The following is a 24858-nucleotide window of genomic DNA, read 5'->3' as shown; positions in this document are numbered from 1 at the left end:
TTATCAGCCTTACAATAGTTTTGCCTCTTCATAGTCAACACTACAGGCTGTCTAATTATTATATTTACAGCTCATCTTTAACAAAAATGACCCCAACCTTGCCTGGCCTTTGGGAACCAAGACTTTAAATAAGTCCCTTGGCCATATAATACTACTAGGCACCCACATGGTGCCTTTCAACCAAGGATCTCAAAGTGCTTTACAAACAAGTACTACATTACCATTATTATTATTAATATTATTATTAATATAATTTTTTTCTCCATTTTACAGTTGAGGATCCTGAGGCACAAAGGGAAAAAAGTGATTCTCTGCAGGTCACATTAATGAGAAACAGCCAGGTGGCAAGCCAGGATCCAGTTCGGGGACTTATGGGTATGAAAGGACCATCTTCTCCAATGAAAGTAACGGTGAAGTGATGTGTGCTCTTTAAGGTGCTATGAAGCTTACAGCTTCAAGAGCACCACCCATGAGCACACACTATCCTGTTGCCTTGTTTGGATCAATGTCGAATTTCACATTTTCTTCACCCCTGACTTCAGATATTCTGCCGTAGCATCTTCCGAGGTCCTTATTACTGATCTAACTGTGGAGGCCTTCGCAAAACTTGCATTGCTATCTGGAACACCAAGTCCGTAATGGGAAACCAAAGGAACCGCTCTGCAAAGAACTCGTGCCTTCTACCCTTGGTCAAGCCTTTCTTTGGAAAAAATAACATCGCCCTCTTCAAAGTCCTGATGCGTGTCATTCCATCCTCTTCTCATTTACAGTTGCTTGCTGATAGAACTCCACCTGATAGTACCTACCTTTGATTAACATATTTAGTTTCATATTCAGGTTCACTATCAATTCCTTAGCTTTCCCCTGTGATGTAGGAGAGTGAGCAAGCTTGCTCACTAACATGGCCCTCAACCCAAAGACAGGTGGTAGCTGTGAGCTCATCTGAACTTTAGGCAAAAAGGCTGGTATGCCGGGCAGAAGCAAACCGCCTGCTTCTTGGCTCCGTGTTTCCATCCTTGGATGGCAGACAGGCCCCTCCCCCCGAGAAATGGGTTAACGTGCACTGAACAGGCAGGCAGTTCAGAGATCTCAAGACAGATCACTTTGTGATATCTTGCAGCCACACACCAGGAGGCTAACGATTATTTTAATAGCATTATTGATACTCTTCCATTTATTAAGAAAAATGTATTTCCTCAGGCATTTTAAAATATATATACATTTAATATTTTTGGAGCTGTATTTGCATTGGATCGTAAGATTATGTGCACATGTGCAATCGTGGACATAATGTGCTACCACAGGCTTCAACAAAGAGCTGCTGGGAATATTTTTATTATCTTCTTCCCATTAACACTACCTTACAAAAGAATCCCCATGTTCATTTTCTAAAATCTACCTTTACTAAAAGAGAACAGTTTAGAACAGAACATCATTACCTTAACAGTTGATTTTTTTTTTTTTTTTTTAAAGAAAGAGAACATCTCAATATGTCATGTAGAGTGAAGTGGGCACGCTCCTCTCCTTTTGAACTAGCGTTAACGTGTTCATGTTGAGAGCGCCATTCTTATCTCATACACCTAAGAGTCGTGTAGTGTCTCTCAATCCACAACCTTCTGAGGAGGAGGTGGGTTGGCTCTTTGTGAATTTTCTATCCCAAACAAGAGTACAAACATGTGGGTGAGAGATGATGAGAGAGAGTGAGAAAGGAGGGTGAGGATCTATGAGCTGGTGCTGGCCTAGAGACTGGTGCGAAGCTCGATTCAGGATATACACGAGGAATAACTTCAAAAGACCTACTGAACTGGCATAGGATTTTAGCGGGCTTATCGTTTTCACCATTGGGGAAGCCTTTTTCAAGAGGGAAAATTTCTAAATCACCTTGAAAGCCCCCCACCCTCCAAAATAGGTTAAGTACCTAAATAGCTCATTTAAAATCACACTTTTAGATAAAAAGTATTCAACAATATTAAAACAAAACAAAACAAAATACTATCTGTCATAATATAGTATTTTCATGGAACAAAAGCTTTAATCCAAAAAGAAAAGAAAAAAATGGGCTATTTTAGTGTTATAAGTTTGAGTCTTTTTTCAAAAGCCCAATCTCTTCCAAACCAACATACATATAAAAATGAAGGCAAAAATGAAGAAAATGAAACAATTACTAGTAGAGGGGTATGAATTAAGATCTAGCACGTCAATGTAATCCAAGAATATTTTACTGAAAGTAGACTGACCACAAATATCCCAGAAGTAAAGTGATATGTATTTTCCAATGGTAGTCATTGCTACTATGTCTGAGGAAAGAAAAAAAACAAAAAGGTATACATGTCAAAAAGGAACAACCTATTTGTATCTAACACAGTGGAGAGACTGCTTAAGGAGTTTTGCCCCAAAGGAACACCTGTAACACCGTCCAAGTTAACCAAACATCTGGTACTTTGCTGACTCTAGCAGTCCACAGGTAAAGGTGCTTGAGGTCAGCAACAGTACACTGTTTTCATTCTTTTTAATTAAAAAAAATATACCGTTTTGTTGTTTGGGAAATCTCCTCTTTTTCAGATCTTTCATTGTCACCTCTGAAGTCTGCCTATACACTGTGAGATGCTTTCATCAAAGTTCCCGAGATCAATTATACCACATAATTTTAACGTCAAAGCTCCTCCACCTCTTTATTTCAGTGTATGTGAATATTAGAGCTGCGTGACATGTGAGACAGAAATGGGGTCCAGGAGCAATGATGCCCAAGCAGAGGGTTCGGTCCTGACTTCTCTCTCTCTCTTTCTCTCTCTCTCGTTTTAAACATGAACATGAAAATACAAGAATGGAAATGACAACACGACATCAGAAAGACACTTTTAACTCCATTCACTACAACTGGCACAAACTGGGTGAACTCGACCTGCCATCCAACTTTTAAGAAACAAAGACCGGGCACTGTGAAAAAGAAACGAAACCCAAACAAAACAAAACAATACAAAGCAACCGCGAATTAATGTAAAAATGGAGTGCAAATGCGACTACAGAATGCAATAAAAACATCAGTGCCGCAGATCCTGCAGCACTCATCAAAATAATTTCTGAAATGTTTCATCTGAAACACAGACAAAGCAATAAAAAGAGGATATATGTTTATCATTTTAAGCGTAACAATGTGAGTTAAGAGCTTAAAAATTAAAAAAAAAAAAAAGTACTTGGAATGAATAGTGCTACCCTTTTTTTCCTAAGTAGGCATAAAAATATTTTCATTTCCTTCTTGTTTTCCATACCATTACATCAAGAACTTTCATTGTTTCATGTTACCGTTTACAACTGTAATGCACGCACACACGCGTGCGCAACATACACACACACACACACACACACACAAGATATCTACCGCAATAGAAATAGTTGCTTCATTACCTTGTTTGCTACATTTGCAAATGTAAACAGCGAGGCAGAGCCAGAACTGACTCTAATGCATGATGGAATATCTTTGTTGCATACGTACACTGTAGAAAATAATTATTCAATATGTCAGGCACCATTATTTGAAATGTAATACATTAATATTTACTAGAAAAATAAGTTTTTTTTTTTTTCTCCTATTTGTTCTCCCAACTTCTTTAATGAAATAAGTTAATCTGACAGTGCATCCAGTAGCTTGTAATATCTTCTACATCTCCGTGGCAAAAAATAAACTACTGGTTGGGACAATATAATGCAAATTATGAAAGTCAGTCCTTGTACATACATCCTTGTAGCAAGCATTGAGGTTCGACTAACAGCACCTTTAACCAATTATTTAATGTTCAGTTATTTAGCCCTATTTCCCTGAGCAGTTATGCTGAGGAGCTTTCCCTTCATGGATAGTTTTACAAAGCCTTAAGTATTAAAAGTACTATGAAGACATACTTCTAAGAATCCTATTTAATGCTACTTAACTAAACCTGTATAGATGTACTGAAGGGATTGATTGGTACATATACCAACTGTCAGTCTGTGGCAATGAAACCTTAGGCTCTGCCTGACCACAAAGTTTGGAAATTCTATATAACCAAAAGAAAATAAATAAATACAGCAGGTTACCGTGGAGAGAAATACCTTGTGTTCTAAACAAATTAAGCCCATGGTCTGACTTCCGTATACATCGAGTCTTTTGAACTGAGGGACTCTTTCGGTCATAATGTGCCAAGTGAGATTAGTGACCAAGAAGAGGCTTAAAAAACAAACCCAAAATGGTTCATCACATAAAAGAGAGAATACCTGGCTAAAAAAAAAAAAAAAAAAAAACCAACAAAAAACCACTACGTAAGCATTGAGGACATTGTTTTTAAAAATGTATATATATTTGGACAAAATGAACCTAAATTGCAAACAAAAGGACTACGGAGTATTTGAACATCTAAAGGACAAAATAACAGAGAGGGTGTGCATGTGTATGTACAGGCGGGGCTAGCCAAAACCACTGTGCCACCATCTGTCACCTTTCTTGCTGCTCTCTCACGACGCTTAACCACAGCTCACATTTCTAGGTCTAATCTGAAACATGGCCAATGAGAGAGGACCGATTTGAGAGGGCACCATTTTCCTTTCATGGTCCTAGAGATTACATTTCTCCTCATCTGCCTAGGATTTCATGATACTTCTTAATTTAGACAACAATTTGTAAGTTTTTGAACAAACGATGGACCAGCCCAATTCTGCTGTAATATCCCAATACGTAAACCTTTTCAAATTCTAGACAGTTGTTGTCTCTGTCTTTAAAAACAGAGTAATTAGAGTCTGGTGATAATTCACACGGACCGTCCCCAGTACACACCAGCCACGATGGTTTTGGCTTACTGGGTTCCAAGAAATGACTGGCTGCCATCTCTCACTCTTTCTCACTGACCATTTGTCTTACTTTTTAATCTCGGTAACCTACTCATCAAAAGAAAGAATAATAAGAGAAGGGAATTTCATGTTGGATAAGGCAGGCTCTATGAAGTTTTTTTTTGTTTTGTTTTTTGCTTTTCTTTTTTTTGTTTTTTTTTAATAGGTCTTCATAAGACATTACAAGCTATTGAATTCCCATCAAGAAAACCTATTTCTATTTAATTGTGCTAAGTGCTAAGGTTTTATTCTTTAGGTTTTCCATTTTTTTCCACTTGTGCATTGTTCCTATGTAGGCCCCTCTGGATATGAGTTGTGAAGTCATATTTGTCCGTGCAAAGATGCTGGCATATACTGCACTGGAAAGGCCCACTCTCACCATGGCAACTCATATGCAAAGCATACATCACTTCATCCAGAAAGACAATGCCACAGTGCACACATTTTGTTGAAAGTTCATCTTGAGTACTTCTATCAACTTTCTCTGTTTTTACTACATTCAAGGGACCTTCATTTTTTACATTGGATGGTGCCTTGCTTTTCTCCTTGGAGGCACCGTTTGCAGTTGGCCCAGGTCTGGAATGCTTGATCGCCAAATCTAGAGGAATGTCATTGTCTGATCCAACAGCTGAAAAATGAGGAGGCAGATTGAAGGTGGGATAAGGCACATAGTTTTGGCAAGGATTTGGTAGGCCAGGCACATGACTCAAGTAGTGCGGATTTCCGGGAACGGAGAGCTTATATTTACTCCAGAACCGCAGCCAATCAGCTTCACTCTGGAAGTCATTATGTACAAAGGGAAGTCCAAAAAGTGGGTACTGGTACTTTTCAATAGGGCTGCCTGGTGGTGAATAATTGGGGTGTTTTGCAGGCCTCATGTACTTTTCTATGGGACTGCCTCTCTCAGAGCTTCCTTTCCCTTCAGAGACGGATGAACTGTTTCCTGGGTCTCCAGTACTTTCCTGAGGACTTTTAATCTGAATGTGCAAAGGCTGCATCCTTTTGTGAATATCCAGAGTTTGGCTGACCAGGACTGGCTGCTGAGCAGAATGGCTTTTAGTCAATGAACCCTGGGCTTCATATTTACTCAGGCTTGGGAGTGGAATTTCTCTCTGGTGACTCTCAGTTAAATGATCTTCTGACCTCCTCTCTAACGGACTTCCATTGACCTGCTCCTCACTGCTACCCCTTGGCTGTTTGTTGAGCTGCTCAGCCTGAAGTGCCTCTGGGTTAAGGCGTTTTCTTGTTCTTCTCCTAATTATCTGCTCACCGTTGTTTTGTTTAATGATGTTTAAAGGCCTGGGAGTCTGCAGAGAACACACACACAATATATAAAAGGGAAACATTAAGAAATACATTAAAATGCATTAAAAATCCCTCCCAGATAGGAACCATGCTTAAGTTCAAAGCAAGGATAGGATTTATATTATAGATTTGTTAAATCTCCTCCTTTTGCTCTAAGCAGGATAGGGGAAATAACCGAGGCACTCTGTTAGCCTAATTAAATCATGCCCATCTCTGTAGAGAAGGCTGAAAATGTTAATCTATTTGAAAACAACTTTTTCAAGCTTGAAAGATTCTGGGATTACATTATTTAGTAATAAAATTGTGCAGAACGTTAGTTGAAGAAATGGGATTTTTCTGAAAGATTTCTTAACTTTTGAGTCATGCACTAAGATGACAACATGGTAATGTGGGAGGTATGTATTAACAAGAATACTGGAAAAAATTATGAATGCTTCATATGTAATTTCAAGTGTGACTATAAAAATATTAAATATCAGACCATGAATAATCAAAGGAAAATAGACAGAACTGTGAGGAAAGAAAGTCAGATAATCAAAGCCACGGAAGTGAGTTTTGCATTTTGTACCTCTCACTCCGATTTTTCTTCCGTTAACAATGTTTTATATTGTTAATGGATTCACTGGTTAACAGGTGAAGCATTTCTTTCATGTTAAAGATCGAAATTCATTTGTAGCCTTGGTTCAAATAGCTTTTCTGTCATTCTATTCTATACTTCAAGAAATGCTTTTATTCAGCTTAAATATTATATGATTTGGAATTAAGTGCATGTTCATCAAGTGCTTCTACTATATGATGAAAATCCATGGAAAAGATTACATAATGAAAAACTGACTTTCAGTAAGAGCTCTAACTTTGATTCATACAATGAAGTAAGTTCGATAAATTAATGCCTATTTATGGAATAACAATTTCAAAGGAGAATCTTTAAATGGGCTAAATTCTACTTTTTCTAAAAGGTTACTAAAATTAAGAAATAATAGCTACCTAAAAATATAAGATACTACATATATAATTATGTGTATATATACACACACACACACACACACACATACATGTAATTTGTGAATTAATCCTAAAAAAGAATGCACCTTAACGCAAGAGAATACTTGTTACATTATTAAAAATAATAGAAAAAAGTAATCCTTTTTGGTATTTTCTATTGTCACAAAGGTATTCTGAAGGAAAGAAAGATAACATTCTTGTAACCAGCAAATTAATTATTAGTTTCAGAATGAAAATGCTCCACCTCTTGGATATGACCATGCTTTTATTTTGTTCGGAATGTCTGTATTTATAGAAGTCATAACTATATGCAAAAATATGCAGTATTTAATCTTTATGTTATAGAGAAGCCTGAAATTTGCATTAAAACTTGTTTTAAAAACTTTCATAACTTTTGGGGCAATCTTTGACATGAAATGTGAGCAGAACTTCCATGCATTTCAATTTTGGTCTTAAAAAATTCAAAACTGAATATATCTTGTCTCTGGAGAGATGAATATTAAAAAATTTTATAAAAGTGTTTTGTTTATACCAGTGGTTAAATTATTATAACCGAGCAGAGCAGTAGTTTAATTAATTCTTGGCCTATGATTGGCCAGAGTTCAATTAAAATCTTTTATGTCAGTTCTTGTTAAATGGGAGTTTACTGCTGTGCTTTAACGGTGAGGGTTAAAAAAAAAAAAAAAAAAGGTAAGGTGATGGGGGGATCACTGTACTAGCTATACGCTAATAACTAAGGGTTTTACAGCTTACCACCAGTTAATATTGTTGGCAGCATATATTTTTTTAGAGTGCTTCCAATGATTCATTTACGAGAAATTTTTGTCTAAAATTGTATTCCCTGTAACTGTAATCTCTTCATTGGCTGTGCTAAGAGCTATGATAAAATACCAGAAGAAATGAACAAGGCAAAAGGAAATAAGATTTCTGTGTCCTAAATGGGGTATTCCTCTTTTCAAGGCTGCTTTTGCCATCAGATAAACCTTCCTCCACACTAAACAATGTCCTTCAGGAAGTCAAATGCATATTCAGACAAGAGACTTGTGAGTTTAAACTTCATAGAGAATACTATCTAAAATTTTGGGCAAAAAAATTTGTAGTATCTCAGTGAAACAAAAGAAGGAAGCTAGCGAGAGGCCTTAAAACACAACGTACCACTGTGAGTTACCTACTGTGTCAGTGATCGCTACCGTCATGTGTAGTAACAGGACTCGGATATCTCACCTAAATACCCACTGGAAGCACTGCAGCTATGAATGAACTTGACCTTCATCTCATCTCCCAAAGCAGCCAAGATGACACTTTTAATTCCAAAGATAAATGGAAAATAAGGATCCCTTCTCTGCCCTCCATTTTATACTGATCATCCATGAGTCTTATTTTTTTAAATGTTTGTGTAGTTTTGAAACTTTGAAGGTTTCCTTTTCCTACCTAAATTAATTCCACTGAATTCTGATCATCATTAATGGAGCTATCTGTTATGTAAAGTTCTCAGAAATAAATCATTTTCCTCTTTTATATTAAAAGAAGCATAATGCATTACTAATGATCTCAAATGTATCTCCCCATAACACCCAAGTCCTTTCCAACATAAATCACACCAGCACTCAAAGAGACTATGTTAAACAATCCTGTGGGGGGCAGGCACTGCAGGACAGGAAATGGGACTTATCACACTGCAGACTAGGCCAGTGCTGCCTCTTATAAAGCTTTTCCTGATACAAACTAACAACTTCTTACCGAGTGAAGCTTCTGGTAGAGGCCACACGCGTTGCACACATATCCGCCATTTGCATTCTTTCGCCAGAGAGAGGTCTTTGTGGTCAGGCAATTGGCACAAAAAACACCCGAGCCTCTCCGCCTCTGAAATGGAAAAAAAACACAAGGTCAGAGGTGAGTCACATGATCAGTGGAGTTAGACCAAATCAACCCAGGAGTTTTGTCTTTGGACTTGCAACAATGACAGTATAAAACCACACTGCCCATAATGAGGTCAGGTTCAATTGTGTTTAATAGGCACCACTGATTTTCATTATAATTAACCTTACAGTGATGGATGAGGTGTGTGGAACACCAAAGGCTTTTCACAGAAACAGCTTTAACTTTTTGAACTTTGGGTTGTGTGCATTTAACGATGGCTCCTAAATGTGGAGTCCCGAAATATACCTTCTAAAAGCGTCAAAACATAAGCTGAAAGACAGAACCTGGTGATATGTTTAATATACTTTGGAGAAAGAGGAGCACGTGCTACCAGAGGTTTAAAATACAGTCCAGCTTGGAACAAATGCAGTATGTGAGCCATTTAAAATACAACGTGATGTGTGTCTTTTTTTGGTATGCTTTTTATGTAATGTAATTAAGAGAATACAAGACATTTGATTCTGGCCTCTCATTTGCAATTGTAAAATCCGAAAGAAAACACCCTCTATTTCCCAAAGCCGAGAGGACCAGAAGAAGCTTCTGCCAACAAGAAGTACAGTATCACTGATTTCAACCCTTACGAGGTGCCGGCTTAAGCTAGACAACATAGTCCCGTCAATGGCTATTTATCTTATTTGACTCAGTCTTGGACATCACAAGAAGTTTCCAAATACAAATTGAATTTACTAGTCTGAGTTCTGTAATCACCAGATTCAAAAATCACCTAAGAATATTTGAGAGTAGATAATTAGTGCTGCTTGTTCCATTCTTGCTATCAACTAATGATTTCGTTGAACTTCTCATTTAAACAAAAGTCAGGCTGTATTTGCAAGCACAAATGCTTAACAGGCAGGAAACGGAATTCTCCTGCAGCAAAAAAAAAAAAAGCCTGCCTGCATTGCAACTCAGCTCTCCTTTCTCTAGGAAGCAAAGCCTTTCATGATAAAATATACATGTTAGATAAGGAATGGAAAAACTCCTGCTGGAACCAAATTTAGTTATAAATTTAAAATTACAAACACTATACGTCAAAATTTCGAGGATTCATAAAATTTAGGCAATTTATTTAACTTGAGTCCATACTGTAGAAGAGTGGTATCTCTGCCAAGAAAATACAATGGTTATAATTGTACTCTGATACATTTCAAATGGAAAGCTTTCTGCAGACATAATTTTGGCTTCAAGACTGGAACACTTTCTTGGCATTGAAAGGGCATTTGATTCATCGGGTGTTTCACAATGTATCACTAAAAAGACCTGGTGAGCTGCCAGTTCCCTATAGGGTAATTTTTCCATCCAGATGCAAGTGCTATCAGAGGCCCTCGTCAGCTAAACTAATTATGATCTTGCAATTGCTGATGCCTGCTCATTCTAACATTCGACATCCTCCATTAATCATCAATACAAGGAAAATGAATGAAACGTAAAGAGACGAGGGCTGGTATACTGCACTGCCATAAAAATCTGAAATGAGAGCAATAATTTAACAAGATTGGAGGAATGTTTTGAGTGAGCACAAAGTCAGGCTAACAATTGCCCTTTTAAACCAAGAACACAATTTCATTAATGTAGCAGGTTGTGCTACTTTAGGTGATGTAATAAAGGCTAGATTTTTCACAGTGATAATCTCTGGCTCCCTTCTATCTCCTTTCCCCCCCAAGTTGGAACCAGGAATGTATCACATGTTTCTAACTTGCAAGAAGAGCAATGCAAAACGTGGGTGGGTATCAGTCCCTGACAAGTCCCAATTGGGAACTACTACAAAAGTAAAGGCTGCTGTTTCCTGCAAGTCAATGAATTATTAGAGGTGGTGTTTATCAAACACTCTGGGGCCCCCATTATAGAAATAAGTAAAGTTGGGCAGCCTAGTTAGGTCATAATTGTGAAACTTCCCTGGGGCCATGCAAGTCTTTTTCCTAGATCTAAATAACACGCTTGGCAAATAAACACCAACTTGATCCACATAAAGGCAATGTAAATGTCCATTTGGAAACAAACCACATATATGGCTGAGGCTCAATACTGAATGCACAACCATTCATTGCAGCCTGCTTTTCTTTCCTTACACCCTAGGTGCTTGACACGACATGCCAAAGTGGCTGTAATCCTGACTTCAGCCAGCGTTTCAACCCTTGCACAATTTTGTACTTAATTCTCTTGCAAAGCAATTGCCCTTCATTATGTAGAGGGAAGATCTTGAAATTACAGCACTGGTTTCCACAGGTTTATCTTGGGTTAAGAAGCCCTTCTATTCCAAGGATGATTGGTGTATTTTCGGTAAAGTCTATCTTACTGTAAATACATCAGGGATACTTTGAATTCACTTACCCTAAGAGTCAGTATAGCATGGAGGTTAATAACCAGATTTAAGACTCAGATGATTTGTATTTAAAATGTGTCTCTGCCCTTTGTTGGGTGCAACTTTGGGTATGTTGCTTAACCTGCCAGTGTTTCAATTCCCCATCTTTAAAGTGTGAGCTGCTTTCAGTAACATGGCGGCTAATGGATGCAATGAAATCAGTGCCAGGGATGTGGTAAATGATCCATAAACAGGCTACTGGTTGAGGGGATTTTACTTTTATTTTTTTTGTAAGAGAAAAATATATTGATAGTTTTGTTTTTTAAGTTCATCCCTTCCAGTTTGTGAACATTTGACATAGGCTGAAAGATATTGTTGAATATTATCAAATGTATTTCCTTGGTATCAGTCTTATCAAACATGAGAATGGAAAGTTGAGTCAGAGTGAAATAACTAGGTGTTCACACCTAGAACTCAACAGGAGCTGCTTGCATGGGGGTGGAGAGTGGGAGGTAGGTGAGAAGTATTTCACACATAAAGTTACCTCTCATCTAAACAAATTTAGCACTTTGGTAAGCATTATAGAACCTCATTTTGGTGCACTTGGAATTCCCAGAGCAGCAGAGAAGGTCGGAGAAGCGTGTCTAACTGTGTGACCAAAGAACCATGCTACGTCTTCCTAATCCACAACATTGATGAAAGCTCTGTCGTCATGACACTGTGTATAGTGTAACCTTGCTGGACACAATAAGGCACTTCTTTTGAAGTTATCCACATCCTTAGCCCAACTGAGTGCAGAGAAGCAGTCTGCTGCCAAAGGAAGGTGGAGTAGAAGCCTTTCCTGACCCACTTTTTAAAAACAAGGTTGGCCTTGTTAGAGAAAAAGAAAAGTACTAAACACTTATTTCATTCATAGCTAATCATGCATGACAGAGTTTTAAAACATCTTTTTCATTCTCTTTTATAGTATGTTTGCTCAGGACAGAAATCATATTCCCAAAATTCATCAAACAGCCTAAGTTATAAGCTACCTAGGATAGTGCTTTGTCTTGAGCAACTAATAGGGAATAAAGTTGAAACAAACTTGTCTATTTTTTTTATCATTAGTATTCACTCTTATTGTTTGAAAAAAAAAAAAAGTTTCTGGTGCTCTTTTAAAATATTTTGCTTAAATGTCTTCCATTCAGGTTAACAAACGCATTTTGTTGGTGGCTGATCATGTTGTTGGCAATAAAATCAAGAAAATTAATTTTCTAATCTTATATTCCAATTATTGAGAGAGACAGCCAATGCCAGGTATTTGCTAGATCCTGTGGAAACAAGGTCACATAGAACTGACCTTGTTTATTTCTCTTTCATATCTTCTTTATTTACATCAGTATAATAATCATAACATTACTGACAGTTCTATATGTATATGTGTGTTTAAATAATACAATTTTTGCCCTTTTGGTACAAACTGTTTTTTAAGAGAGAGTAATAATTTTTGTCCACCACTCATCAAACATGATCAAACTTGACCAAGCAGGTAATCAAGATGCATTGATAATTATTGGTAATTGGAATGCTAAAGCTAGAATAATAGAATTTTGACAAGACCTATGACCTAATCAATAGAAACCTGAAGGGCAACTATACACATGAGCCACACTAAATGGAATATACAGGAATCAAATCAACAATATCTGTGGGAAGAGACAATGGAGAAGTTCAACATCACCAGCAAGAAGAAGACCAGTGGCAGACTGTGGAACAGATCTTCAGTTGCTCATATGCAAGTTCAAGATGAAACTGAAGACAATTAAAACAAGTCCATTAGAGTCAAAGTACGACCTTGAGTATATCCCACCTGAATTTAGAGGCCATCTCAAGAATAAATGTGATGCACTGACCACTAATGACTAAAGATCAGACGAGCTATGGGATGACATCAAGGACATCAGGCATGAAGAAAGCAAAAAGTCACAAGAAAGACAAGAAAGAGACACAAAAACCAGAATGGATGTCAGAAAAGACTTTCAAACTTGCTCTTAAATGCAGAGTAGTTAAAGCAAATCGAAGAAATAATAAGCTAAAGAGCTGAAGAGGGTATTTCAAATGTTGGTTCAAGAAGACAAAGTAAAGTATTGTAATGGAATGTGCAAAGACCTGGAGTTAGAAAACCAAAAAGGAAGAACACACTCAGCATTTCTCAAGTTGAAAGAACTGAAGAAAAAATTCAAGCCTTGAGTTGCAATACTGAAGGATTCTATGCGCACAATATTGAATGATGCAGGATTTATCAAAAGAATATGGAAGGAATACACAGAGTCCCTGTACCAAAAAGAACTAATTGACGTTCAATCATTTGAAGAGGCAGCATGTGATCAATAACCAATGGTATTCAAGGAAGGAGTCCAAGCTGCACTGAAACCACTGATGAGAAACAAGGCACCACGAATTGACAGACTATCAATTGAGATGTTTCAGCAAATGGATGCAATGCTGGAAGGGTTATCTCATCTATGCCAAGAAATCTGGAAGACAGCTACATGGCCAGTGGACTGGAAGAGATCTGTATTTGTGCCCATTCCAAAGAAAGGTGACCCAACATAATGTGACAGTTGTTCAACAACATCATTAATACAATATACAAGTAAAATTTGGTTGACGCTAATCAAAAAACAGTTGCAGCAGTACATTGACAGGGAACTGCCAAAAATCCAAGCTGGATTCAGAGGAGGACATGGAACATCACAGCTGGTATCAGATGGATCTTGGCTGAAAGGAGGGAATATCAGGAATACGTTTACTTGTGATTTCTAGACTATGCAAAGGCATTCGACTATGTGGATTATAACAAATTATAAATAATACTGGAAAGAACAGGAATTCCAGAACACTTAATTTTGCTCATGTGGAACCTGCACGTAGACTAAGAAGCAGCTGTTTGAACAGAACAATGGGTTACTGTGTGGTTTAAAATAAGGAAAGGTATGCATCAGGATTGAAGGAAAACTCATTAACAACTTAAGATATGCAGGTGACCCAACCTTGCTTGGTGAAAGTGAAGAGGACATGAAGCACCTACTGATGAAGATCAAAGACTATGGCCTTCAGTTCAGATTACACTGCAACATAAAATAAAATCCTCACAACTGGACCACTAAGCAACATCAGGATAAACAGAAAAAAGACCGAAGTTATCAAGGATTTCATTTTATTTAGATCCACAATCAAAGCCCATAAAACTGCAGTAAAGAAATCAAATAACACATTGCATCCACCAAATCTGCTATAAAAGACCTCTTTGAAGTGTTAAAAAGTAAAGGTGTCACTTTGAGGGCTAAGGTGCGCCTGATCCAAACCATGGGACTTTCAATCGTCTGATATGCATGGGAAAGCTGGACAATGAATAAGGAAGACCATAGGAGAAAGGGTGCATTTGAATTATGGTGTTGGCGAAAAATTTTGAATGTACCACGGACTGCCAGAAGAATGAACACATCTGTCTTTGAAGAAGTACAGCCAGAATGCTTCTTAGAAGTGAAAATGATGAGACTTTGATGTATTTGGACATGTAATCAGGAGGGACCAGTCCCTACAGAAGGACATTATGCTTGGTAGAGCATCAGCAAAAAAAAAAGGGCCAGGTCCTCAAAGAGAGGGACTGACGCAGTGGCTGCAACCATGTACTCAAGCACAGCAATGATTGTCAGAATGGCCCCAGACAGGGCAGTGTCTCCTTCCGTTGTACATGGTTGCTGTGAGCTGGAACTGACTAGACGGCACATAAAAACGCAACAGTAATTTGTACTTGACTTTGTGCAGGAGAGGGGAGAATTAAAAATCCTATGTATAAGGATCCTGCTGGGAGAGGAAATGGTAAGAATAAGGAGCCAGTGGATAACACCAATAAAAGGAGCCATGGTAGTGCAGGGGTTAAAATGCTCAGCTGACAACTGAAAGGTGTATGGCTGGATCCATCAGCTGCTTCACAGGAGAAAGATGTTGCCATCTGTTTCCGTAAAGACTACAACTTTGCAATCGTGTGGTTGTACACTCTGTTCTGTAAGGTGCTATGTATAAAACTTGGAATGTACTCGATGGTGATGGATTTGGTTTTTCGGATAACACCGATGGCACATCTGAGGGGGTATCTAGCGTGATTTCAATCTCCACCGAGACTGAAGGAAAGGACACTCAGATGTCTAAAGCCACAACACAGTGGCAGCGTTCTCCGTCCCTCCACTTCCCTGAGAGGTCCGCCTCCCACTTCTATCTATGGACTCAACGGAGGGCAACACTGAAGGAAGGTCGGCCCAGATCACAAACACACGTGATGGTCACCTCAACTGTTCATTTCTACAGAAAACATTCTGGAATCAGTAACTCAATTAAATTACTGCTCATTAACCTACACGTTTAATAATTTGACAAGCAACTTTTCGGTCACATATGTGCTGCTTCTATTCTATTTCTATTGGAGGTAATTTCCAGTGTGAAAAAGGAAGGATGATGATATGAACTAAAATTTTACTGCACAGAGCTCTAAAGCACGGTCAGTGACTGGTCTAGCAAATGCTCTTCAATGGTAATTAGTGATAATTCTTCTGATTACTTGTTTGCTTTCCTTATTTCCAACACATTATAATCACAATACACACTTTCCTAACAGCAATCTAAGGTCACAATTTTAAATAGAAGATGATGCATCCATTCTGATATGAGAACAGTTCAAAGCCAATGCACGTGCACGCACGCGCGCACACACACATACACACTTCCTTTCTTGGAGTAAACCAACAAGTGTTGTTGTTATGTGCTGTGGAGTCGGACCCGACTCTTAGTGACCCCTCCTTGGGTTTCCGAGGCGGTATCACTATGGAAGTAGATTGCCCAACCTTCCTTCCCAGGAGTTACCTCAGAAAGAAAAAAAAAACAACTTTAGACTTAAGGTTCACAGCTAACCACTGCATGTGTGTATAGCTTCTCGTTCAAGTTTTGCTTTTGGGGGAAATCCTCAGTTATATGTCACCACTCTGGGCTGAGACTTGGCACATGTGTAAACCCAGATGTGATTTTAGGAAAAAAAATAAAATCCTTTAAGTTGGTTCAGCTGTTTTTATTGCTTATTATATTTTATTATTTGAAGATTAGCCAACCCCCCCCAAAAAAAAAGTTTTCAAATTTCATTATTAACAAAGTACTGATTTCATCTGATTAATAAAAAGTAAATTTGATTGAATTATTCATTCAAGTAGCTTAACATTTAGAGACATGGATATTCATCTCCAAGATATTAGAAGTCTCCACTCGTGAAGGCATTTGTGCAGAAATGATCCTTTATAATAGTTTTCTAGGAATAAGAACCATACAGAAACCATGTAATTATATAACAAGCCTTGATAGGCAGAGTATTTACTCACATTTTTTATGGTTTTTATATCTTAGCCATTTTAAATCAAATCAATCTGAAATTTGATATATGTGCTGTTAGTCTGGATGTCCCTCAAATAATTTTAACTCTTTACATGATTTCTGTGTTTATTCAATTATATTAAGAATCCTTTGCACACACCATGTAGAGAAATATACAGATGGCTTAGGTAGAACATTCTGGTGCAATTTTGCAGTAATAATATTGTAGTGGCAAATTAAATTTAATTGAGTGCTGGGATTAATTACTCAAAGTTCCCCATGTGCCTGGTACTGTGCTAGTGGCTGGGGCTGGAGGGACAGGTAAGACAAACATGGTCCGTTATCTCATGGTCTCCAGTTGTTGTTGTTGTTGTTGTTATATGCCGTCGAGTCGGCCCAGTAGAATCTGCTAAAACAACATACTGAGTGTGAAATTAAGTCCACAAATTGAGACTGTTCAAGAACACTGATAGTTTAATTCATGTAATATGGAACAATTTCTGGATTTCAAAAAAAAGTATTTCACATGAATAAATCTCATTTAAACACTAAAAGATGCTTAAAAGTCAGAAGGGCTTACCTTCTGGGCTGCTTTTAAAAATGGGCAAGAGTTCAGTCATATTAGAAATAGGTTGACACTGTGTATCACCTCCTCAGTAATACTGTCCTGTCAACAACATTGGTCTAGTCATTACCAAAAGAGGTGAGATGAATTAAATCATCTGTTTGTGACTATCTGATACATTAGGCACTCAATCAACACAGAAGGAATGATTATTTTTTAGTATCTGTCACTATTATTCACCACTAAGAGACATACAAAGCCAACTTCCCCCACTGTAGACCCTACAGAAAAAATGCAGAAGGCAGCAGCTAAAATAACTTAAAAATAGACCATGGTGTGCAATGAAAATCTCAACAATTAATAGCCAGAATTTTATCTGACGCACAGCTGGCCAACAGTTTAGCAAGAGCAAGGAAAGAACTCTACCAACAGAAAGCAATTGTTACCAATGTCCTGGCTGACTTTTGCTTCCCAATAAAATTGTGAAGAATTATTTGAAATGGGCTGTACAGCAAGTCTATGCCTGTTTTTAAAACAGCCCTCTTTACCCTTAGATTTCCTGCCAGAAAACTGAAGAGACCGTGTAAGGTTCAGCCAAGCACCCATCTTATAATCACCTATCTCAGAGCTTGGAAACAAAACCTGTTCACCTTGCTTGTTGAACTCAGTTCCTCACACATCAGCAATGACAATGCAGAACAGTGCAAACTAACTGACAAGGAAGAATGGGACATTTTTTTGTTCCAGGGGACAAGGCAATATATACTCTAACAATCCATCATACATTGCGTCCAGGTCTGAATGTGCTCAAGACTTATCTCACTGACATGGTAGGGGACGCTGCAGCACGTTGCACAAGTCCTGCTGGTCTGCACACATTAGCTCCATCTCTTCTGAGATGCAACTGATGGCTCTTGGAGGAGGATAACAAGAAAACCACCATGACCCGAAGCACGTCCCACATGTTACATCATTTATATGGATTCTTCAAATGTGAAGATTTTAAAAATTTATCACACAAAATTGTAAAACCTATTACACAGACTTGAAGGACCCCATCTCTCCATTGTCGTATTTGGTAAAGGACCACAACAAACATCCAACGCCATACACAACAGATTCGATAGCAGAATCAGGACTAGAAAAACCCAGGCCTTAACAGTTCTAACCCATGTGTTTCCATAATAACATCCTGCCTTTACAGCAAGCATGCATTCGGACAGCTAAAGATACGGTGGAAAACATTATGTCTGTACTGTCTTTTTGCATTTTCATGTGAAAATCATTATTGTTAAAGTAACTACTCAAGTCTCTCCCTGCTTCTATTTCTGCCACGGTGTATCCATTTTCACCTTTCCTTCAGCTACAGAAATTGTTGGAAAGCTGCTCTACAGGGACGTACTCGTATGTCCATGCCAAAATCTGACACTGAAAAGGGGGAACAACTTTCTGGAAGCTCGGTTAAACCACCTTGGCATCTCTTAAGCAACCTTGGCCTTGTGACCACAAGAAGTCAATCTCTTTCTTTATATTTATTATATATGTTACTTATACACTGTATTTCATTAACATGCTTATATGGGAGCACTTTACATCATAATAAACAAAATTTCAGTGATAAAGTAGCAACTTCTCCAGAAACAGCCTAAAGTTCAAACACCTCAGCATTTAATGGAAGAAAAAAACAGTCTATGTATTAGCAACGTAGAGTTGCCTTTATAATAAATAATGCTGACGGTGGTTATTTTGAATGAATCAGAAAATACTAAATAATAATCAACATTTCTTCTCACATTAGCTAACAGAAACTGGTCCATGAAGCTTGACCATGCTTAAGGCAGTTAGCTATGTATCAGTAGCTTCTCAACAGTTCCTAGCATTTTGTGAGGACATAAACTCTTTTGATAAAATTTATGGCTCTCTCCCCAGAAAAAGCAAACATATGTGAAATATTTTTACAAATAATTTCAGGATGCATCCCAAGACTTCACATGCACCTGTGTGCCTGTGATTACAAAGGCTAAGAACCTCTGACTTGTATTATCCCATTTTAGAGTCAAATTTAATCATTAGGTATCATTGTTGTTGCTGTTCTGTGCCGTTGAGTCAGACCCAACTCATAGTGACCCCTCCTTGGGTTTCCGAGGCAGTATCACTGCGGAAGTAGATTGCCCCATCTTCCTTCTGAGGAGTGGCTGGTGGGTTTGAACCTCCAGCCTTCTGGTTAGCAGTCAAGTCTCCTTTTATTGATGATGTAAAAGATAGAATGGTTTTTTGACTAATTTACTGTCTAAAAAGATATACTGATCTCTAAATCCAGGCAAAAGAAAGAAAGATCATATTCTAAAAAGCCTTTCAGGGACCAAATATCTTGTATAACCCTCCTGGTTTGATTTCTTTTTGTGGTTTCTTTAATACATCACCATCATGCTAACCAGAAAGCTGGTGGTTCAAACCCACCAGCCACTCCTCGGAAGGAAGGATGGGCAGTGATACCGCCTCGGAAACCCAAGGAAGGGTCACGAGGAGTCAGATCTGACTCGACAGCAGTGAGTCTGGTTTTGATTAATCATAAAAGCTAGTATTTATTGAGTACTTATTCTGTACAATATAATATACTATACGGTTAGATTATCTGATTAATCTCCAAAACAACCCTAAGAGGCAGGCATAATAATAATAGTCATAATGAGTCCCTCCACCGTACAGATGAGAAAAAGGAGGCTGAGAGCCATTTTCCAATTGTTACACAGCTGGGCTAAGACTCAAACCCAGACCTCCTTCACGCAGAGCTAGAGTTCTTAACAACACGTCAGGCCCTTTGACTAAAAGAGGTAATTTGGCAATTTTTTACCAAAAATATCTCACCATAATCTTGCCGTGAAGAACTCTTATCTCGTCAAACCATCCTATAACAGCTGATTGAAATTATGCAAGTTTTGAGGTCCCAGAGAGAAATGACTCATTCTTGATCAGATATGGCAATGAGCTGTTTGGAGGTTGATAGACACAGTCATAGCCAGAGGAGCAGAGCATTTGGCTGCCGGACAGGCAGAGGTGAGGAAGGGGGCTGGGATACAGTGCCTGCGTCTCGATCCCACTGTCTCAAAAAATGCAAAGAAAACCGTAAAAAGTAAGCAAAATAAGCGTGTGTGTGAAAACAGAAATCAGTGACACCACTGGCTTTTGCCATTGACAATGTCTGTCCCATGTGAGGGCAGCTGCAAACGAGAGTTTCTGTTTGATTTTGCACTCTCCTTGGCTGGAGATAAGGCAGGAGAAATGGTGCTGTGGTTTTGACAAGTTCTGTAAACACACTTGTTTAGGTAACAATTTATGAGATTGCTTTTACATATTTGCATTTGCCCGAAAGAGACCTTTTGCAATGTTTGGTATCAAACACAGAATACTACCACTTCTGAGAGATGAAGTTATCTACCCTAATTCCTCAGCATACAAAGAATATGAAAATGTTTCTATTGCTATACCCTTAACATTCCATTAATATACATAAACATACATGTTCCTCATCTACCCATACAGTTTACTTTATAGTTTCATGTATGATATAGTGCCCATTTCATTACGCATCAGCAAGGACACATACTATTTTTAACTCTAAACACTATTTACAGGCTATCTATCAAGTCGAGGGTATAGAGTCACTATAGATTAGATTTAAAACACTGCATGTAGTCTGCTCAGCAGAAATATGGTTAACTGCTGCTTAACTGAATTTTAACAAAAAACAAAAGCAATGGAAATATAAAAGTCAAATATATTGAGGTTCAAAACAGGTAAGAGTGACCCTAACTCTAAATAAGCAACTTGACTAATGATTTCATAGACTACATTCGGCATACTTCTTGTACCATTTCTTTCTTTAGTACTTTTAAATACATGGGGGGCGGGGAATTCTAACTCCTATGGCAAGTGAACGTCATTTAACTTCAGAATCTATAAATAATTATTTAAAAGTGTTATTGTATTTTTATTCAATTTTATATTTCCATGCCAAAAAACCAAACTCACTGCCATCGAGTTGTTCCAACTCAAAATGACCCCTCCTTGGGTTTTGGAGGCGGTACCTCTACAGAAGTAGATTGCCCAGTCTTCCTTTCGAGGAGTGGCTGGTGGGTTTGAACCACCAGCCTTCTGGTTAGCAGTCAGATAAGACACCTAAAACCATAGGTCTTTAAATATACCATCTTGATGGTTAAAATAAGTGCCTGGTATGTTATGCTGTTGTTGAAATGGAAGATTGTCTCTAACTAAGAGCTCTTTGACTGCTACAGGCACAACTGAACATGAGCAGATAATTTCATTACAGAGGTACTGTGCAGACAGGGAAATCTAAGCTGATTTTTAAAGTTTTAATAACATTATTTTAAAAAGACAACTTGGAATTATGAATTTCCTTAACAATAATGATGTAATTTTGTAATAACTGAAATCTATTCATGGGAAAACTGCTTCTTCAATAATTTACCCAGTCAATTACACAGGAAAGTACTGTAATAGGCCGTCCCCCGTCAAGCAGCTCACGTACACGACTTCCTTTTCAATTACCAACTTGTCTGCACTACCATCTGTAAAAACGAATCCATACCTTGCGCTGCCAGTTTCTGCTTTTGCACTTCTACTAGTGGGACTGCTGCAGCCGCTCAAGAAGAAAGCAGTGACTGTCTTTGCTCACATATATGAAAACACATAAATATATGCCCTCCCTCCAATAGCACCGTGCCACCATATCAGCTCAAGGTGAGTCCTGGGTAGAGGACTGCTCTGCACAGCCTTCTTACCCGGCCCTGTTTTCTCTGTGATCTGGAGTTTGTTAATCACACTGTATCACATACCAAGGCAAGCACTACTGCATCGCATCAAATATTCGAGACTACCCTTCAGTCATTCGCACCAGAAGGAACAGTTAAGATCATTTTGTTCTCTGACATTTTATACATTGAGCAGAATGTCAGGAAACCAATACTGAGGCCTGGTGGCAGGGCCTCAGACACAAAACTCCTGGTGAGAGAGAGATTACTTCCTGAGAGGGGCTCAGAAAACATAACACCCAGTACCCTTCCTAAACCTTTCTTTTCCCTTGTCTCTTATTCATACTCTTTTTCTGTGGACATTATTACTTTCCCTAGTCAAGTATTAAACTGTTCACAATCCCTGCAGACAATGCAAAGAAATGATAGCAACAAATTAATCTTACCTAAAAGAAACATTCTCTATTGTGAGGAATATCAGGAAAAGACAAGACTGATATTTAACAAGCTCTCAAAAAAAATATTTGAGAAAAAGGAGATTCATAGAGAAGCTGAAATTTGAAGCTTGCAAAAGAAAAAGAAAAAGGGACTTGGTTGAGGCTCACTCTGCGCTATTTCCCATTTACAAACACAAATCTTTCAAAACTACTTTTCTGATTATTTACCTATGCAAGCCATCACACGGTACTGAGGATTTCTAGAAAGAAGGGCCTATTTTTTTTTCTCTACCAATCTTTGAACGTGCACTGCATATAGTATGGGGACATGTAATTAATAACAACTGATTGAATTGACCTTTATTAGGAAGAGAGAGAAAAATACTGGCAATTTTAATAAAGAGCCATTCTTTTACACTATATGTGTATGTCTTTGTGTACACATACATGCACGATGCGACCGGAGGAGCAGACTTAAAGTACAACTTTACTCATGAAACATAAATAGCAGCTATTGTTACAGAAAACAGGACTTGATTGAAAACAGTTTCACTTTTGTGAGGAATGAGTATTTTCCTCATTATGGTCAGAAATATGCTAGATCAGAAATAAAAATGCAAAAGAAAATTAATAAATTCTGTATCATGTTTTAGACTATATATTCTTGGAGAGGAGAGAAAAGGAATGGGGCATGTTTGCTTGACTGCCAGCTTTCTGAGAAATCTGTAGACGCCTTGTGGAATTGGCACATGTTGGAGCGTGTGTATGCGTGTCTGTCTACACATATACACACATCGATGAAGCCATCGCAACATTCTCAGCACCAACACCAAGCGAGATGTCACTAGTTACCTTGATTTCCATTCAAGTAGTATCATGTTTTATGAGTGGGACTATAAAATGCCAATAGTGTTTTTTAGATTAAAGAGGAAAAATTCCGTAAGTTTCTTGGAGGGTTGAAAATAAATATAAATAACTGTGCTAAGGAGTATGAAAATAAATAAATAAATACAGTGGTAAAATACTTAAGAGTTTTTTTATATCTCAGCCTAATAATTATTAAGTTAAAAGGACGGAGAATGAGACACTGATACTTCATGATTCACATTTATTACTGATTCATTTTTATTACTACATTAGCGTTCTCTCAATTTGCACATAATGCTGAATTCATATAAATAATTACATATGCGAGATTACCCAACACTGTGCTTGACATGTATCAGGCATTGACTGGGCACTAAATTTCTTCCTTTTCTTTTAATTTCAGTACATTTTGAATAATCAGGTCTCAAAAAGTAAAGTACATGTTAAAAATCGTTTGGTGACTTTTCAGAACTTCTGAAACTTGAGCTAGGAGAGGTCTGTACATGAGCAAACTAAAAACAAAGGAAAACAAATGAAAGAGAAATATGTCCAGATAATCACTAGCAAACTTCTCAAAAAGTTAATGTCTGAGTAACAAATATTTTATTTCTGCACCTGCCACCTTGGTTCTGCTGAAGGTAACAGAACATACTAGCTTAGATCATGACCACCGTTTGCTGGGCACCAACCCACCTACGTTTCTGACATGTACACATGCATGGAAATCACTATCTATAGCTACATATTTGTGCATATGTGCACAAAATTATAAAAGGGCCAACCACATATTTATTTTATGTATATAATTCACTATATACATATGTATACATATATATATATAGCTATTTATTTGTGCATATATGAAAAAAACTTATTAAAAGGGTCTCACAAATACTATTTTATTTTTCTAACATGAAGCAAGTATAGATAATGAGTTTAAACTCCCACATTTAGGTGATTGTCTTAAAGAAAGTTTATCAATAATTATGCTTTAGAAACATATGAGTGTCCCCTCTTATTTTCCTCTGGCCTCCCTTCCTGCCTCTTTCTTTCTCCTTCTTCCATTGTCTCTCTCTTTGATGACTTACCTAAAGACCTTTAAGGATTCCTTTCATAAACAAGTTTGGGGATGACTCATTCACTTTCATAGGATTTAAGAGACAAAGACACACATTTCTCATCACCACAACTAAATGGAAATTTGAGGAAAGGACCAGTAGCTCCTGAATTTTCTAGAATGTAAAGAAATGTTTTATAGACACCTCATGAATATCTACTCAGTTCTAGCTGCAGGGAGTTTCCTTTGTTTTCATTATATGTATAATGGATTCACACTTAGAAACCTCTTTACAAACATTAGTTTTGTGTATTGGATGCAAACTGATACTCATAGTTGTTGTTGTTGTTGTTGTTATGTGCCCTCGAGTCAGC

At 37.8% G+C, this 24858-nt stretch overlaps 1 protein-coding gene across 1 annotated transcript in view; it reads right to left on the bottom strand.

Moving 5' to 3' along the window:
• Positions 1 to 5102: 5102 nt before the first annotated feature.
• TRPS1 (transcriptional repressor GATA binding 1) overlaps positions 5103 to 24858 on the bottom strand; it is a 243588-nt gene continuing 223832 nt past the window's right edge. The window contains exons 5-6 of the mRNA XM_007946859.1: positions 8908 to 9030; positions 5103 to 6164 (exon numbers count right to left, since the gene is read on the bottom strand). Of these exons, the coding sequence (XP_007945050.1) occupies positions 5103 to 6164; positions 8908 to 9030 (1185 nt within the window). The remainder of the gene's footprint in view (positions 6165 to 8907; positions 9031 to 24858) is intronic.

This window comes from Orycteropus afer, unplaced genomic scaffold, assembly GCF_000298275.1.
Source record: "Orycteropus afer afer isolate SDZICR_OR568_19922 unplaced genomic scaffold, OryAfe1.0 scaffold00173, whole genome shotgun sequence".
Taxonomy (NCBI): Eukaryota; Metazoa; Chordata; class Mammalia; order Tubulidentata; family Orycteropodidae; genus Orycteropus; species Orycteropus afer.
This window is presented reverse-complemented; position numbering and strand designations above follow the sequence as displayed.